General features: G+C 48.3%; 1 protein-coding gene across 1 annotated transcript in view; it reads left to right on the top strand.

Moving 5' to 3' along the window:
• Positions 1 to 18,067, top strand: part of Rgs9 (regulator of G protein signaling 9) — a 68,783-nt gene that overhangs the window by 28,704 nt on the left and 22,012 nt on the right. Inside the window, exons 9-12 of the mRNA XM_051158949.1 lie at positions 6,459 to 6,521; positions 15,422 to 15,451; positions 16,575 to 16,636; positions 17,325 to 17,438. Coding sequence (XP_051014906.1) covers positions 6,459 to 6,521; positions 15,422 to 15,451; positions 16,575 to 16,636; positions 17,325 to 17,438 — 269 coding nt within the window. The remainder of the gene's footprint in view (positions 1 to 6,458; positions 6,522 to 15,421; positions 15,452 to 16,574; positions 16,637 to 17,324; positions 17,439 to 18,067) is intronic.

The raw sequence follows: 18,067 nt of genomic DNA, 5'->3' as shown, positions 1-18,067 counted from the left end.
GACCATCTTCTCTGTACACTTCCAATGGATTTTTCCTTAGGTGTTGCCACTGTGGCATATGGTTTGGATGTTATGCTGTTGACATGAAGGTTCTGGGCTTGATTCCCAAGTAGCCTATTTGATTTATCTCTGCTTCAGGGGTCCTCTTCAGGGCCTACCCCGAAGGCTCCTGGGAGTTGGCTGTGGATGATGGAGCTCAGAGCCCTAGAGCTTAAATGTTTCTACTTTAGAAGCTTGGGGGGTGGTGGTGGTCAGCTTGTTTTCTGAACTTCACATTGCTTGCGGGCTCTGGAAGCAACTTTTTGAGGAAGAAAGGAAATGCTAGGTTCACATTTACTTTCTGAGTTGGCCATGTGCCCCATGGCACCAGAACGGAGCCATTTCCCATCCTTTCCATGTGGAGGACAGCTGCCCCATTGGGCATGCAGGGCGCCCGTGGTAGGAGAAGGCCACTGTGGCTGTAAGTCCTTCCAAAATACCAGTCAGGGTGCTCGGTGAGCTGCATCGAACTCCTCACTCCTCGCCACGGTTCCTTTATCCAGGAGGCACAGAGGAAAGAAATGGACAACAGCCCACCCAGATTCTCCTTTGTTTTCCTGGTATAAGCTCTTAGCCTCCATTGGGGGAAGCGGCTGAGTGGCTCCTCACAGCTGGGACAATGAGCACATATGACGTGGAATGTACATGGCCACCTCCCCTATTTCTTTCCCCCATCTCTATCAACGTGGAACCGTCTTACCTCCATCTCCTCCTTCACATTTTCACTACTAGTACCAGTATTACACCACCATCGCCATCACCACCACTACCACCACCACCAGATCACTACAGCCATCGTATCACCACCGTTACCACCACCACCAGCAGCACCATCACCACCATTACTACCCCCGCTACCAGATCACCACTGCCATCACCATCACCACCATTACGACCACCAGCACCAGCACCATTACCACCATAACCACCATCACCGCCAATACCACCACTGCCACCAGATCACCACAGCCATTACCACCACCACCAGTGCCACTGCCATCGCCACCACCCCCGCCACCACTACCACCACCACCATCGCCACCACCATCGCCACCACCACCGCCACCGCCACCGCCATCACCACCACCACCATTGCCATCACCACCATCACCACCGCCACCACCACCATCGCCACCACCACCATTGCCACCACCACCATTGCCACCACCGCCACCACCACCGGCACCAGCACCACCGCCACCACCACCACCGCCACCACGGCCACCATCACCACCACCACCCTCGCCACCACCACCAGCACCACCGCCACCAGCACCACCGCCACCAGCACCACCACCAGCACCACCACCATCACCATCGCCACCACCCTTGCTATCATCACTGTTCTTATCAACATACCAGATCTGAGCTGAAAACTCACATTTCACTGAGCATTCTGCTTTCTTTCCTTTATTTGCTCTTTGCAGTCCCATGTGGAAAGCAGTGTTATTCCCTTTTACTGATAAACAAACGGAGGCTTAGGGATGTTGTAAGTTGCCCAGATACATATCTCAAATGTGCTAGAGGATCAGAAGCCACATACTTAATTAACTATACAGTCCTCTCTCTTAGTCCCCATGTCCTTTCTGCCTCCCGTGACAATGTCACTTGATGTGCTCATGTATTTTAGCTTGTTTGTAACCTTCTGAGTCACTAGTGCTCCATAAACATAAACATTTGTGTTCAAACAAGCCTGGCTGCTTTGATAGCATGGCGGGGTGGGTGGGGGCTGCCCTAGTTTAGAATGAAGCTTTGATATTGTTGAGAGAGTCTTAAAACAAAACTGCCCCAGCTGTCTAGTCTCCCCACCCTGTTGGCCCCTTCAGTTGTAACCCAGGAGGCATCAGGATTGAGGGAGGACTGCATGGGGGGCACTGCTTTCCCCGACTTGGCTGGAATACTCTTCACCTCTTGCTGGCCGGCACAGGGAAGATGCTGTTCTGTCCAGGGAAGATCTCTGCCTGGAATAGAACAGTCTGTCTGATTGCTTAGGGAGCCATGGAGCACGCAGACTGCCAGACTGTCTCCAGGAGACCCAAACAAACCTCAGCACGGTGGGAAAAGAGCCAGTGTAGCAAGCCAAGCACTTGGCTGTGTGGCTGCCGAGCAGGGGCTCTGTGGACCCACTGAGACCACCTGTTAGATTAAGAGCATGACGTGGCCACGATTCTCAGATGAGCTGCTCACATGCTCATTTATGGGTTTCTTTGTTTTTTCTGCAATTCCTCGTGCGCTCATGTGTGTGCGCACGCATGTATTGCATATGTGCATGGTTGCTGTTCGCAGGGGCACGTGTGTGTATGTGTGTGTGTGCACGGAGGGGCCTGAGGTTGACATCAGGAAGCACCCTCCATTGCTTTTTTTCCCTCTCACTCACTGAGGCTTGTCCTCGAAGTCCAACCCAGAGCTCGCTGATGTGGCTGGTGATCTGCTCTGGTGATCGCCTCACTGGCTTCCAAGCCTGGAGTTACAGGCTGCCTGCCGTACCTATCCATCATTTATATGGTTCTAGACTCTGAACTCTAGGCCTCATGTGTGTGCAGCAGGAGCTCTAACCACTGAGGCATCTTCTCAGCCCTCCATTTGTCTCTCCCTTCACCTGTGAGATCCTTACTGGGCCTTGACTACCAGGAAAGGAGTATTGGGCACGCAAGGCCAGGTAGACATCATTGAGTCTGCGCTGAGTGTGCCTGTGAGGAAGAAAGGACACCTGTCTGATGCCGTATCCAGAAAATCATCACCACTGGAACGGGAGGTCAGACATGGTCATTCACTGAGTTTGACCTAAATGGATCAAGATACAGATCAAAGCCTGATAAAAACGATATAAGCGAATACAGGAGAAACAGGTTTTGTTTGTTTGTTTTTGTTTTTGTTTTTATGTAGTTAAGGACAACCTTGAACTCCTGATCCTCCTGTCTTTATATCCATGTGCAATTTATGTGCTGCTGGGGATGGAACCTAGGGCTTCATGTGTGCCTGGCAAGCACTCCACCAACGGTGCCATATCCCTAGCATGAGACATGATTTATTTTTTCCAAAGATAGTATTATCTTTATTAAAAAGTGACAGGCATAGCTGCACTCACAAAGCAAGAGTTCATGAAGGTCAAGGCATGCTTTTGGGGTTTCCCGTATCTTCTCTGAGCCACTGGGGCACCCCCCCACCGTGACTTGGTGTCTTCTGAGGGTACAGCCATCACATAGGCCTGGCTTTCAGGGGAGAGGATGTTTTCTGGCTTTGTACCCTAAGGCACTTAGCAAATTGCCTCTGTTTGTTCATGCCCAAGGGGATGTAATTGAGATGTCACACCCTGGTGTTCACAGTTCCTCCAACAGAAGGAGAGAAGCTCATAGCTCACACGTCTCTCAAAGCCTCTCAGTGTGAAGACACCAGGGCAGTAGGCATCGCAATTAGTTGGCAGGCAGGCCCTCAGTTAGTTTATTTATTCTGCATTATTGATAACCGACTCTGGGTCATCTTCACTTAAGTACTCACTTGTAGTCCAGTAGCGCTGGTGGTCATTACAGTAGGATAAAGGCATACTAACTGCCTGATGGATGGATGGATGGATGGATGCATGCATGCATGAACAAACCTGGGAGCCTCTCTTGTGATCATCTAGGAGACTTTGGACAGGAGAGCGGCTGGGACTACAGCTTCTTTAACTGGAACTTAAGGTGCTGTTACCCACAGAGAGGCCAAAATGAAGGCACAGCCAGAAAAAGATGTCTGGCTGTCTCTTAGAGCTGGTGACGAAATCTGCAGGGGTCAGGTGGTGGTGGTGAGCTAGAACTGGAGAGGATGGCAAAACGATAAAGCTCAGGGTGGCCATAAGTCCGGGCAGCAGAGGTGGCCTTGGAGCTGGTTTCTGCTATACGTGTAATGCTATTGAGCCCCAGGCCACCTAATTTCTATAGTCTGTGGGGCCAGATCAAAGGAGCAGCTGAACAGCCAGCTCAGGCTTGCAGTGGATGACTCCGTGGAACTGCTGAGGCAGCTGCTGCCTGGGAGAAGAGGCTGTAGGTCACTGCGGGGGTGGGCTGTGAGTGTGCAGTGAGCATGTGTGAGTACGTGTAAATGCGCGGGAGTGTATATGTGTACGCGAGCAGGAATGCATAAGTCGAGAATGTGTGCAGGCGCGTTAGACAACACAGTGTGAAAGTTTGCGTGCATGGGAAATTTATCCTCAGTCATGCTGGTGGGGGGTTTCTCTGCAGCAGATGTAGGGGGAAATCCCTGGCTGCCATCTTCGGCGCAAGCATTAGTCTGGTGGCCACATCCTTCCTTCTCCTGCGTACGAGGTTAGATTGTCTTGAGGGCTGTCAGGGACTTCAGAGCTGTATCTTCATGACATTAATCATAATTGTCACGTATTTTGTTGTGACTACTAAGGGCTTCCCTACCTCCCCAAGGCTGGAAATGATTCCCTATGTATTCTGGGGGGTGCCCCCAAAGCAGGAGTCTCATGTCATATTTGCTGGGCTCAAGAGTTAGCACAGGGTCTAGAACATAGGTAGTATTGAGCAAGGTCCTTAGGTAACAGTTAGGGTGAGGATGGGAGTATCATTTCCTTACCCTTCTCCCAACCTTTTATAGTCTATAGGCCCAGGATTTGCCTCTATGGTAGCCTGCCGAGCTAGGATGTCATTATTAGCAAGCTGAATACAGGGCATCTGGTTTTTAAATTAATTAATTAACGTAGTGTGTGTGAGTGCAGACACACACACATCATCATCATCATCATCACCATCATCACCATCATCACCATCATCACCATCATCATCACAGGCATAGAACTTAGAGGAAAGCCTTTGGATCTGGTTTCCTCCTGCCTTGTTTTGACGCAGGGTCCCTCATTTCTGCAGCCGCAGTGAGGACTCTAGGCTTGCCAGCCTGTGAGCTTCTGGCCGGTCCTCCTGTCTTTCCACCCCTCTCACTGGAGGAGGGCTGTGATTGCAGGTGTGCACCATACCCTTCTGGCTTTTCATATAGTGCTCTAAGGATTGAACTCGGATTGTCAGGCTTGTCTGGCGAGCACTTTCACCCACTCAGCCACTTCTTGGTCTCAGAAATAATTATTTTGCATAAAGTAGTTTATATCAGAATTTACTTGCCATCAAAATCTATTTTATTTTAATAAAAGTATACAAGAAGTGTTAAGCTATTGGAGCTAGGCATGGTCACACGAGCCTGTAATCTCAGGCTGAGGCAGGAGGACTGTGAATTTTAGACCTATTTGGGCCTCAATGTGAGTTCAAGGCAAGCCTGGTATATAAAGAGTCTGTTTCCCATCCCCCCGAGAGCCAAACCAAGAAACAACAAAACAACAGCCAAGCAATTTATATCCCAACTCCTCCAAAACGGTTTGGGACATAAATTATTTGTGTTGATCTGAAGTTAGCCAGATGTCCTAGGTTTTTGGAGCAGCCCTACTTCTGAACTGAAAATGCTCTGAGTGCTGCTGATGGGACCGGATCTGAAGGGGGAGTGGGGTGAGGTGGGGGGGTGCCATCTCTCTGCTGTTGTGAAGTCAGCCTCATTGACAGTACATGCTGACAGTTGCCTGTACAGAAGGAAGTGAAAAACCTCAATTGCTGCCCTCAAGTAGACGAGAGAGGCCAAGTGAGACTGGGTATGGGGTGGGGTTAACCGGAGGAACTGGGAACTGACAAAGATTGCTGACGTGGGTTTGGTTACACCTTTGCATGCGTGACCAGGCCCCTATTCAATGATAGCTACTCCGTGTTGACAGCGTCACACTCTATGGTGATAAATCCTACCTGTCAGGTAGAAGGCCTTGTCTTTGCTTCTCAGGTGGCTGGGCCAGCGAAGACAGGGAGAAGTATGTTCCGGGATGTCTGGCACACCTGGGAAATGGCAAAATCAGGGCTGGACCAGGATAGTGCGTGACGGAAGCAGTACTCACTTCCTCCTTACCCAGCCTAGGCAGCAACTGCAGGGTGTGGTAAAGGAGACCCACAGGAGGAATTAGGGGTCCCTGGGATCAGTTATAGTGAAGTCTTATTGATCTTTGGTGTCATTTATGTGTCCACAGTCTATTCTGTCTGTTATTCATCCATCCATCCATCTATCTATCCATCCGTCCATCTGTCCACAATGTATCCCATCTGTCCTCCATCCATCAGGCTATCTATCCATTATCCTTTGGTGAAGAAGAGGCATTCACCTGTCCCTCCCTCCCTCCCTCCCTCCCTCCCTCCCTCCTTCTCACTATGTTGAGTGCTGGGGATCTGTGGTCATAGACCAAATAGCCCTAGGAAGGCTCTCTGGCTCATTTGGGGTTTACACACCCTCACATTTCTTTGTGCGCTAGACCGCAAAGACCAAGATCTAGAGTTGATCAGAAACCAGAGACTTCCTGTGCTGACCCTTGTATTGATAACTCTTCCATTCAGCCTGGAATGAACAATGTGCTAGACTACGGCCTGGACCGCGTGACCAATCCAAACGAAGTTAAGGTAAACCAGGTACGTCTGTTGCCTTCTGGACAGGGTCTGGGCTAGGTTCTGAGCTTGGGAAGGAGCCCACATGTCTGTCTGTGAGGCACTGTCCTCTCTCCTTGGAGACTGCTGCTGATAGCAGGGTCTGATATATGGCTGTGTGCTATCAGGGTCAGGGCAGAAGGAGGCCATGGGAAGGGCCCTGGGTAGAGAGTAGCCACAGTGAATGAATGGACAAGGAGGGTAGGGCAGGCCATACGACACCTGAGTCATTCCACGCTTTGAAAATAATGAGATTTTTTCAGCCCAGTGTGCCATTGTTACAGCTTGGTCTCAAGGCATGAGTGGGGAACCTGAATTAGAAAAAAAAAAGGGGGGGGAGCAGGATGCGGCTGGTAAAATAGCACTGTGGTGTGTGGAGCGGGACTTAGAGTCTCTAGAGAGCATCACCGGGGCATTGTTAGGACTCTTGTCCAAAATGACCCTTCCTTTGATCCATTTAGGGCACATCAGCCAGCTTCCAGCTGCCATTCTCCAGAGCAGCCTCTTCCACGTTTCCTTGTCAGATAGCAGATCAGTGGCAAGGTCTTGTAGGCTCAGTTGCTATGGAGACAGAATCATCGAGTAAAATACAGAACCTGGGTGGGAGAGGTTTTTTTTTTTTTTTTTTTTTTTTTTTTAATGGATTATGCACTGCTCTGGAAACCTCTCTCCTGTGGAGGAGGGGGTGTGGAGGCAGCAAGCACGTCACTGTCTCTGACGTGGGTGGGATGTGGCGACTGACTGAGGCTCAGCTGTGCCCACGTGGGGCGTGGGGAGGCGAGACTGAGACCTTCACATAGTCAGTTTGGGAGACTGGCTATGGACAGTTCCATCTCTGCTGTGGTTGGATGGCTTCTGAGGGGCGTGGCCAATTGGCCTTCTCACCCAGGGTGCATCTCCATACTCCCTGGCCTCCAGGAGGGAAAGGTTTTGTTTAAAAAAACCTGGGTGTGCCAGCTGCTGGCGATGCCCTGAACAGGGAAGTAGAGCGTAGACTGGATGCGAGGCGGAGTACGGGTGTGCATGGTGGTGGGTTCTGCGTCGGCGGTGTCCGCTTTACTGTACACTCACCTCTCTCTGTCTTTCTCTCACCAGCTCTCTTTCTTGTGTACGTGCGCGCGCAGTGGCCAATGTGGAGCAGGAAGAAGAAACAGCATGCAAGCTGCCCTCCCCTCTCCTGCAGCACACTGTCCATCAAATTCCCTGTGCATGGAGGGGCTGGGGCTGGGGCTGGGGCTGAGTGTTATGGCAACAGTTCTCACGACCAGGTGGCTCTATCTTTCCCTTTCCTGCAGTGATAGGAGAGGGTCACAGAGAGCCTGGAGAGTCTTCTGTGAGGCCTTGGGAAGGCAAAGGTTTGATAGTTGTCTCAGTTCAGAGAACTCAGTGGAGGACACAGGGGCATTCTTGACCTCTGTTTCCTCTAAACAAAGGCAAAAGGCTACTGAGCATGAGAATGGAGTCTCTGTGTCTGTCTGTCTGTCTGTCTGTCTGTCTGTCTGTCTCTCTCTCTCTCTCTCTCTCTCTCTCTCTGTGTGTGTGTGTGTAGTATATATACTTATAAGAACTGAAAAGAAATACATAAATTTCTTTAGGGCATGCAAACAGTCAAGTGCATTTTGTCTTTCCACCTCCCTCTTTCATTCTAAAGAACATTTGGCCCTACAAGGAGAACCCTGGATAGAGGCTGGACACTGATCTGCTTGTGAGCCCTGCCATACTCACCCCTCTGCCTCATTTCCTCCACACCAGGAAGGCTTACACTGCCACCTAGTGCCATTCATGGCAGGGTCACACTATTACCCAAGGATGAATGGCAACACAAGAGAGCTAGCCCTACCCTAGGAAGGAACCAGCTCTGCCACTTTTGGCCAAGCCTTTCAGGACTGCAGTTTCCTAATCTATAACATGTGCCTAACAGTAGTCCACCAGGAGATTGATCAGGACCATCTATAGACATGTCCAGGACAACACATGAGGCCTCTGAGAGCAGCTGTCTTTGTCCTTGTCATAGCTGTCATTGCATTGTGAAGGGGATGGGTTACGGAGTCTCATCCTTTACTGGTGTCTTGGTTATGATTCTATTTAGTTTCAGTTAAGTTTTAAGGTTAGCATACACAGCGATGAGTTTTATTATGATACTTTCATTATATAATGTACACATTATATATATATATAAAATTATATATATAAAAAAATATATAAAATATATATATATATATATATATATATATATATATATATATATATATATATATATATATATAAAATTAAACTTTGTTCTTACTCATCACCTCCCCTACTACCCTCCCGTCCCCCTTTTGCCCGTCTCCTACTGGTCCCCTTCCTCTAAATAGTGCCCCCTTTGCTTTTATATCTATAGACATTTGACCCCATTTTGGGCACTGAATTTAGGCCTCTCTGTCCTTATACCTTCTCATGTCTCTATACTGGGAGGAGGTGTAGCAGGAACAAAGGGAAAACCACACCACTTCAGCCCCTCTGCCTCTCGTTGAATAATCTGTTGTGGGAACAGCATAGGGCGCATGGGTATGCATGCTAGTCTTTGAAAATAAGGGAGACATGGGGCTGTTGGGTATTAGATGTCATGAGCTGCTAAACGCTCAACACAGAGTCTTCATTGAGCATTGAGCATTGCTCCCACCAGCAGGGACTGCTTTCTCCCTGTGGCTTTCCGTGTGATAGTGGCTGGCTAAGGGTAGTGCAACCCTAGTGTGCACTGGTGGCCCCCTGTGTCATGCACAGAGCTGAAGTGCTCCTAGTCCTGGCTCAGAGACTCACCTGCACCGAAGCAGGCACAAAACAATGAGGCTGCCATCCCTGTTAGTGCGTGAAGCTGGTCCAGAGGGAGAGAAAGTGCGTGCAAAGACACACAGCTTGGACATAGTGGCGTTGGCATGGGAACTACTAAAACTCACTCCAAGTCCTGCCTGACGGGCTCTGAGGCCCATCATGTGGTTTTCAGAAGCTCTATTGAGGTCTGGAGATAATGATCAGTTTTATTTCTCACGTGACAAAACCAAAACAGAGAAATCTAGCTCTTTGCCCAAAGCAGCTCAGCTAGGGTTGCAATTCAGAATTTAGGTCAGCACCTCTCCTCCCATCACCCAGCGCAAGTACTGCATCCAGCTCCTCCCATCACTCAGCCCAAGTACTGCATCCAGCTCCTCCCAGTACCCAGCCCAAGTACTGCATCCAGCTCCTCCCATCACCCAGCCCAAGTGCTGCATCCAGCTCCTCCTATCACCCAGCCCAAGTACTGCATCCAGCTCCTCCCACCACCCAGCCCAAGTACTGCATCCAGCTCCTCCCATCACCCAGTCCAAGTACTGCATCCAGCTCCTCCCATCACCCAGCCCAAGTACTGCATCCATGCCAGCACCAAAATTCTCACTCTTAAAATACAAATGCCCTTGGATCCTCCTCCGACGGCTGCCCTCTCTCTCTTTTTCTGTGCACTTTGCACGAACAGCTCCAGTTTCTGGATTTTTCCTGTTTGTAACTTCTGTCCCTCTCTCTGCTCTCTGTGCCTGGCCGGGGTCCTCACTGTCCTCCCAGCTAGGGTTCCACTTCACTTCTGTTTGCAGGCTCCTACCAGGCTGCCTTGCCCAAGGTTCTCTGCTTGTCTGTTTTCTGGCTCCCCGTCTTCAGTCTGGCAGGGACCGCAGTGGTTCTCGGGCATAGCTCTGACCCCTCTACCCTTCCCTGACAATTGTCCCCCGCCTCTGAAGGCTACGAGGAGGCGTGTAACAAATCTGTCTCTGTTTGGGAAATCCCCACAAGAGGAAAATAACAAGTTGTTAGAATTTCAGGAGTGGAAAATTGTCAGTGTCCTCAGGCAGAATGTTCTTAGTGTGGGGAAGAGCATCTCTGTAAAGTGGGGGGTATAGAAATGGCTTTGTTCCAGGAGAGCCCACACCCAAGAGTAGAGTAGCTATATGTGTGAATTCCAGGGTTAAAAAAAAAAAAAAAGGTTTATTCATCCTATTCTGTCTCCAGGTGGTTTTCTCTGAAGTGCATAGAGTGTGTGGGTGTGTGTATTTTTAATAACTTTAGCATGATGTTTGTATGACCTTTTGGCTAAGTAGTAATAACATTGATAGTGGGTTTACAAGTTTAGCAAACAAAAAAAAAACCCAAACGATTCCTAGTTAAATTTGAGTTTTTGGTAAACAGTGGTGATATCTTTCAGTGTAGCCATGTTCTGACTACTGCCCGGAATGGTATTTTATACGATAATAGAGTTGACATCACACCCCACACGTGTCATATTTCAGCCCTAATTAATGGCAATACATATATCAAGTCTCTGCAATATGCCAACTGCCTATGTGCATTATCCCTCTTAACCCCCATTTTCCTTTTATAAATGAGAAACCAAAGGCTTTTAGATGCCAAGAAAACTGTCCAGTAACATACAAGACCAGGATTTCAACTTTTGCCTGGACCCAAAGCCCACACGTTTTCCCCGAATCATCCCTATCTCATCCTGTCAGATTGGCTCTCCACCCTTTAGAAAAGTCTAGAACCTTTTCCCTGCACTGCCTCATTCTGCACACATTTCATTATGCATCTGCCTCACTGTGCACACAGGATGCTTGTGTGTCACCCCTGAGATGACTAATCCCATGGACAGGTGTGTGTGGAGCCAGAATTAAAAGCTGAGATTCGCATGGTCAAGCCACCATAGAAGTGAGGAGGCCTGGGCTTCGGCATCCCCAACTCAAAATTCTTCCAAGCCTGAAACCTAGACACCGACATGATGCCACCAGTGGGGAAGCCTACGCCATGAAGCTTTGTTTGGGTTGGACGTGGTGATGAATCCAAGGGAGGTCAGCAGAGGAGGCAAGAAAGTGTGTGCATGTAGCTGTCACTTCCAATGACAGCTCCCTGTGGAGCCCAGAGAATGACAGGACATCCACAGCCCTGCTCCTTTCTTCCGTGTTTGTGCACCAAGCATCCCTGGGCCCCAGGGCTGGCTGTGTGGCAGTGGAAGACAGGAAGTTTGACTCTGGTCCCAGGTTCTCTGACAGAGGGTGTCTAAGGTACAGGCTGCTGAGCATAGACTAGCTGTGCATTGTTTCTTTTTTTTCCACATCATTAGTGTATTGAATTGTGTTTTCTGTGTTTGCATCTCATCTCATGGTTGAGGCTTTTGTTCTCTTTGTTTTAGTTGTAAATTGAAAGGCTGGACAGCCATTCCATTCTGCAGCGTTCCTAGCTCAAGGCAAAGGAAGGGATATGGCCAAGAGAGCAGGCAGGGTGGAGAGAGGCAGTAGAGCCAGTGATTTCCTCTTTCTCATGGGTCACTACTCAGGTTTGAATTTTGGTTGAGCCAACAATTGGCCAGAAGTTTCTGTGGCAGGTATCAATTTCAACAACCACCTAGAGCTGTTGTGTTTAATTTAGAAGTAAGGCCTGATAGTGTTTATTATTAGCCCTATAATTATTATTACAGAGGTATTTTCTTTCTTTTTTTTTTTTAAGTTTGGTTTTTTTTCGAGACAGGGTCTCTCTGTTAGCCTTGGTGGTCCTGGACTTGCTTTGTAGACCAGGCTGGCTTTGAACTCAATAGTGGTCTGCCTGCCTCTGCTTCCTGAGTGCTGGGATTAAAGGTGTGTGCCACCACGCCCGGTTTACAGAGGTATTTTCTAACCTGCTAGCAATCAGTGAAGACACAGACACCTGTTATATTTTAAAATAGCCTTAGTTAACCTGGGGCAGGGCAAGTATTAATCCCCTAAACTACTTCCTATAGTGGGGCAGGTATCTCATACCCTGTCCCAATCCCATGCCATCTGCTTCTAATAATTTCTATCCAGCTACCTTCCATCCATAATCCCAAATACTTGCTAATTATCATCATCTGGGCCAAGTCTCCATCCATGCTGGTCATGTGCTTCTTCCTTTAACCCATGGCTTGGCCTCCTTCCTCCTGCTCTTCTCCTCTGGTCTCTCCTCCTCCCAAGATTCTCTCTGTCTCCCAAAGCCTGGGAACCTTAGCCATGCCTATCCCATTTGCCCTGCCCAGGTGTGTTGGCCTTTATTGGTCAAACAGGAACAGGGTTTTTAGGCAATGTTACATAGCAAACTTGGGGCACAGAGACAGAAAGCACAGCAGATTAACCTCCAACACAGAGCCTTGGTCTCCTCAGCATAAAATCAGCCATAAAAATCTCTCTTCTTTAAGCTTTTGAATAGTTCAAAGAAGTGTAAGTTGCTTTGCATTTGCTGAGGGGTAATCACTGTGCAAGAGTCCAGCTCCTCTTCCAGCTAAAGTCCTAGATCCTTAGATGCTATTTCAAGTAATCTACCCCAACAATCCCCTAACAGGAGCATCCTGAATATTACTAGATTTGAATACATTTCTACTCTGGTCCCAGGGTCCCTTTCTGTTCAAAATGCATGCCTTCTAGAACAAAGCCCTATACTGAGAAAGAGTGGGAGCGGGGATAAGTGAGATTACTAAGACTACATTAGTGGTTCTTAACTTGAAGGTCACAACCCCTTTGGGGAGAGAGGTCGGATGATTCTTTCCCAGGGATTGCACGTGTCAGATAACCCACGTGTCAGGCGGTTACATTACAATTCACAATAGCAACAAAACTACAGTTACAAAGTAGCAATGAAAACAATTTTATGGTCGGGGATCACCGCAACATGAGGAACCGCATTAAAGGGAATGCTACAAAGGCTGAGAACCACTGGTCTAGACTGCCTGCTGAGGCAGAGGCAGGAGGATCGCTGTGAGTTCAGGCCAGCTTAGTCTACAAAGCCAGGATAGCTAGGGAAACCCTGTCTCAAAACAACAACAAGCAAACAAAAAAAGGAGGAAGCTCACAAAAAGTTTATCTTTTTAAGCTCCTAAGTACACCAGAGCCATCGTCAATCTGGTATTTGCCAAGGACTTACCCTGCCTTAGACAAGGTTCTAAAGAAACCACCGTGTTCTGACGGTGGCATATACATTGTAAAATACAGTCATGCACAGAAAAGTTGTGATGATCTATGAAAGAAAATTTCAGATGTGGCAGTTCAAAACTGAAAGATCTACCTAACCTTTAACTTAAGATCACTCCCTTCAACTTTGCACTGCCACAGAAACAATCCACAGGTTTCCTGAGAAGCAATGTTCTAAAAGCACCATCAGTTAAAATGAGTGAGAAAGGAGAGCTGTGTTCTTGACATCCCACATTGGGCCCTGGTAGCTCCTGTACCTCTGAGCCAATGAATCAGTGGATCCTTTTGCAATGTCTATGAAGAAGCAGCGCCCTCCTCACCAGTGTGACCCTGTTCCTAATGCACTCTGGTTTAATTTAGCAGCGTCAATATGAGGCAGGCAGGAATTATCAGGCTCAGCTTGCAGAGTCAGGGTCAGTACCAAACAGCCCTCGGATATAACTGCATCTCAGAAAACTAAGACTGGGGTTCCCAAAGTCCTAACCTCAAAGGATTGGGTGGGCAGCAGGAAAGCCTGTTTCTGCGGAGGATTGTAGACCTGGGGAGTCCAGCTGGAGATTAATCTGAATGTTCCAGGTGCTTCCAAGACCCTAAATGGGAAGCCTGCCTTGGAGTCATCCTTTCTCTGTTTACTCAGAAAGTCTGGAGAGAGGGCACTCTGCGGGGGATCCCCAGCATGAACTTGAACTTGCTTTGATAGCTTCCACGAGGACGTGGGATCCTCACATGATCTCCCCACATTACAGCCCAACTCTGTCTTGCCGTAGGCTTCATTTTTGTTTTGTTAATTGTTCGTTTTGCTTTTAGAAACATGGCTGTTAATTTTCTTCAGTTTGTAATGTTAGTCAAATTGTTACTAATGCCTGAGAGTGAACCTCACAATGCATTCAAAACTCTTCTGGTGAGAAAAGAGACAAATGTTCAATGTCCAGGCTAGTTTCTCCATCTTTGTCCCTCCTTCTATGTCTTAGTGAGAGGTGGCTTCCAGTTATTAACAATTTTTATCTGTTTTTTTTATTGTGTGTGTGTGTGTGTGTATGTATGTATGTGTGTGTGTGTAAATGCATACTTTCCACAGTGTCTTAGGGTTCTTATTGCTGTGACAAAACAACATGGGGAGGGAAGGGTTTATTTCTGCTCATTGACTCTCAGGTAAGTAGTCCATCACTGAGGGGAGTCAAGGCAGGAATGTGGAGGCAGGAACTGAGGCAGGCGCCATGGAGGAGGGCTTGCTTCAATGGCTTGCCCAATTCGCCTTCTTACACACCCGGTGACCGCCATCCCAGGGGTGGCCCGGCCCACAATCCACACCGAACCTCCAGCTAAGAAAACAGTCTTATAGGCTTACCCACAGGGCAGTCTTAACTGATGCATTTTCTCAATTGTGGTACCCTACATGAGATAACTCCTTCTTGGGTCAAGTTGACAAACAAACATGCAGGTCAGAGGGCAATTCTGTGGAGTTGTCTCTCTCCTTTCACCTTTGCATGGGTTCCAGGGGCCAAATTTGGGCTGTCAGGCTTGTGATGGTGAGTACTTTGTATCTTCCCAGCCATATTCTGAGCCCAGGCTTCCTTCTTTGTCTCCCACTTTTCAGCTGTTTCTATAGACGAAATAGGAGAGCAAGGCCACCCCCAAACTTGCTCTTTAATCCACCTTGGTTTTTAGAATGAAGTTATAGTCGTACATATTTCTTCTCTTGCTATTCATCTTCTTGCTAGTCTCTGGTGGTAGCACAGAGACAGGTGGAGGTGGCAGCGATGGGGGATCATACTTTTTAAGTATGAGGAGATGAGCAGTTTTCTCACAGGCAGTGCCTTTTATTTTTCAAATGGACATTTGAACTGTATGGATTTAATGGCACCAATTTAATGGGTTTTCTTCTTTGTTTTGCAGAAACAAACAATCACTGCTGTCAGAAAAGAGGTAATTAGCCTCCCAGTTCCACCGAAGCTTGACTTTAAAAATCATCTAACAAATTATGCATACTTTGATTTTATGCTCCGCACTCAGCAACAAAATGAGATCCATGTGTAACGTTCAGACAATTGTTTCCAAAATTATAGACAGCAAAGGATCCTTGGTGAGGTCTGAATGGGGTGGATGCCGAGGCTCGGGATGTGAAATGTCCCTTGAAGCCACACATCTGAGGGATGGTGAGAGAGGACTGTGGGAGCCAAGGCTGTGGGGTCCACATCCCTAAGCTGGACCCTGCACTTACAAATCCATCTGGAATCTACCCAGGGTGACAAGCTACCAACTTGGCCAGTTCCTGCAGGACATAAGCCTATAGCTCCATTATCTCACTTCCGTGCTCCTTGGGACACCCCCCCCCCCCCATCCCCCTGCCAGCTGTTGTCTTTTCTCAAGCTGATGGGTTAAGGAGAATACTAACTGGAAGTCTGAGGTGTGGGCCTGAGCGCTGTTGATATGGGTAAACGGCCTCTGGTCTTGGATCCACATATAATATCAGAGTTCATTGTATGCAAGGGTGGGGAGTTGGAGATTATTTTAGTTACTTTTCTTGTTGCTATGGCAAAACACCTGACAAAGGCAACTTAGGGCCGGAAGGGTTTGTTCTGGCTCATAGTTTCAGGGGATACGGTCCAACATGGGGTGGGGTGGGGGGGAGTCACAGCAGCAAGAGCATGAGGCAGCTGGTCACATGGCATCCACAGTCAATCCTGGACTCCTGCTCATCTTTAGAGTGGATCCTCCCATCTCAATCCAATGGAGAACGTCCCCATAGACACGCCCAGAGGGTTGTCTGTCAAGTGCTTCCAGATCCCGTCCAGCTGATAGTCATGATTAATAATCACAGATGTCAAGCTGGGCGTGGTGGTGCACACTTTTAATCCCAGCACTCGGGAGGCAGAGGCAGGCAAATCACTGTGAGTTCGAGGCCAGCCTGGTCTACAAAGTGAGTCTAGGTCATCCAAGGCTACACAGAGAGACCCTGTCTTGAAAAACCACACACACACACACACACACACACACACACACACACACACAAATCACAGATGCCACCTAACAACCGTCTCTTTTCCAGATCATGTATTACCAACAAGCCTTAATGAGGTCCACAGTGAAGTCTTCAGTGTCCCTTGGAGGGTATGTCCCTGAGCTGTCTTCTAAAGCAAGAGCAACGGGTATGCAAGGGAATGTCTGCTTTGAGTCACATGTGACAAGCCATGTGCAGATTGACTTTAGGTTCCAATAGCTTTTACACCTAAAATGTGCCATCTTCCCTGAAAACATGTCTGTGGGTGTGGGCGGAGTTCATGGCAGGAGCCCATGCGTGGTTCTTCCTCACACAGATGAGAGCGCTGCCTCTTCCTCAGACGTCAGGAAAAGCATTAAAGGCCAAAGGGTTTGGGTAGTCAATTGAAGTTCCTAAACACAGGCATTATCCTGCCAGAGGCAGAATCTAAAGGGACAGTGGCCTTGGCTCTTCTTTGGCAGTAGAAGCTTCCAAGATGAACACCAAGCCACAGACAAACCAGGTCAGCTTTGGAATCTCCTGATGACATGTGGCAAGGCCATGTTTGAACTGGGGACAGAAGATCAACAAAGGAACAGGACTGGGAGAAAACAGCGTTACTTCCCAAGTACAACAGGGCAGATCTTTCCAGATCACTGCCCATCCCAGGAGCTGTTGCACGTTTTTCTGAGAAGGCAGTAATAAGTATGTAACTAAATGGATGCCTGCCAAGAGGGCAAGCTGGCCAGTTAGCCCATGCAGTCACCTTGTCTTCCAGGGCTGAGCTTCTAGAAAACCCCTTTTCTATCTACTTTCCAGAATTGTCAAGTACAGTGAGCAGTTTTCGTCCAATGACGCCATCATGTCAGGCTGCCTTCCGAGCAATCCTTGGATAACCGATGACACCCAGTTCTGGGATTTAAATGCCAAATTGTATGTATTTCAAATGTTGGGATATTTTACAAGTCTGGTGTGTGTGTGTGTGTGTGTGTGTGTGTGTGTTTGTGTGTGTTTGTTCCCATGTGTGTGGGTATATGTATTCATGTGTATGGAGGCCTTTAGTTGACATCAGGTCTCTACCTATCTACATTGTTTACTGAGCCATGGTCTCTCACTGGACCCTTAGCCCCCCAGATCTGGCTAGTCTAGCCAGCGAGCTTTCACCAGCGATCCCATCTCTGCCTCCCGAGGGAGGAGATTGCAGGTGGCTGCCACACCTGCTTGGTTTTTACATGGCTTCTAGAGATCCAAGCTGCTCTTCACACTTACAGGGCAAATACTCTACCCACTGAGCTATCTCCCCAGCCCAAATGGTTTGTGGCTCAGTTGGTAGAATCCATGAAGGCCCAGGTACAACCCCCAACACAATGTAATGGTTGTGCGTGCCCGTAATCACGGCACTTGGGAGGATCAGACATTCAGGGATCCTGAGCTGCACCGCAAGCTTGAAGCCAACCTGGAACTCACAAGGCCTTGTCTCAAGTTGTTGTTTTGAGTTGTAATTCATATGTTATACAACTTACCCATTTAAAGCATACAACTAAACTGAGAGTAATGTAATC

Source organism: Acomys russatus, chromosome 16 (assembly GCF_903995435.1).
Source record: "Acomys russatus chromosome 16, mAcoRus1.1, whole genome shotgun sequence".
In the NCBI taxonomy this organism is placed as follows: Eukaryota; Metazoa; Chordata; class Mammalia; order Rodentia; family Muridae; genus Acomys; species Acomys russatus.
The sequence above is the reverse complement of the archived record's forward strand: the minus strand, read 5'-3'. Positions and strand labels throughout refer to the sequence as shown.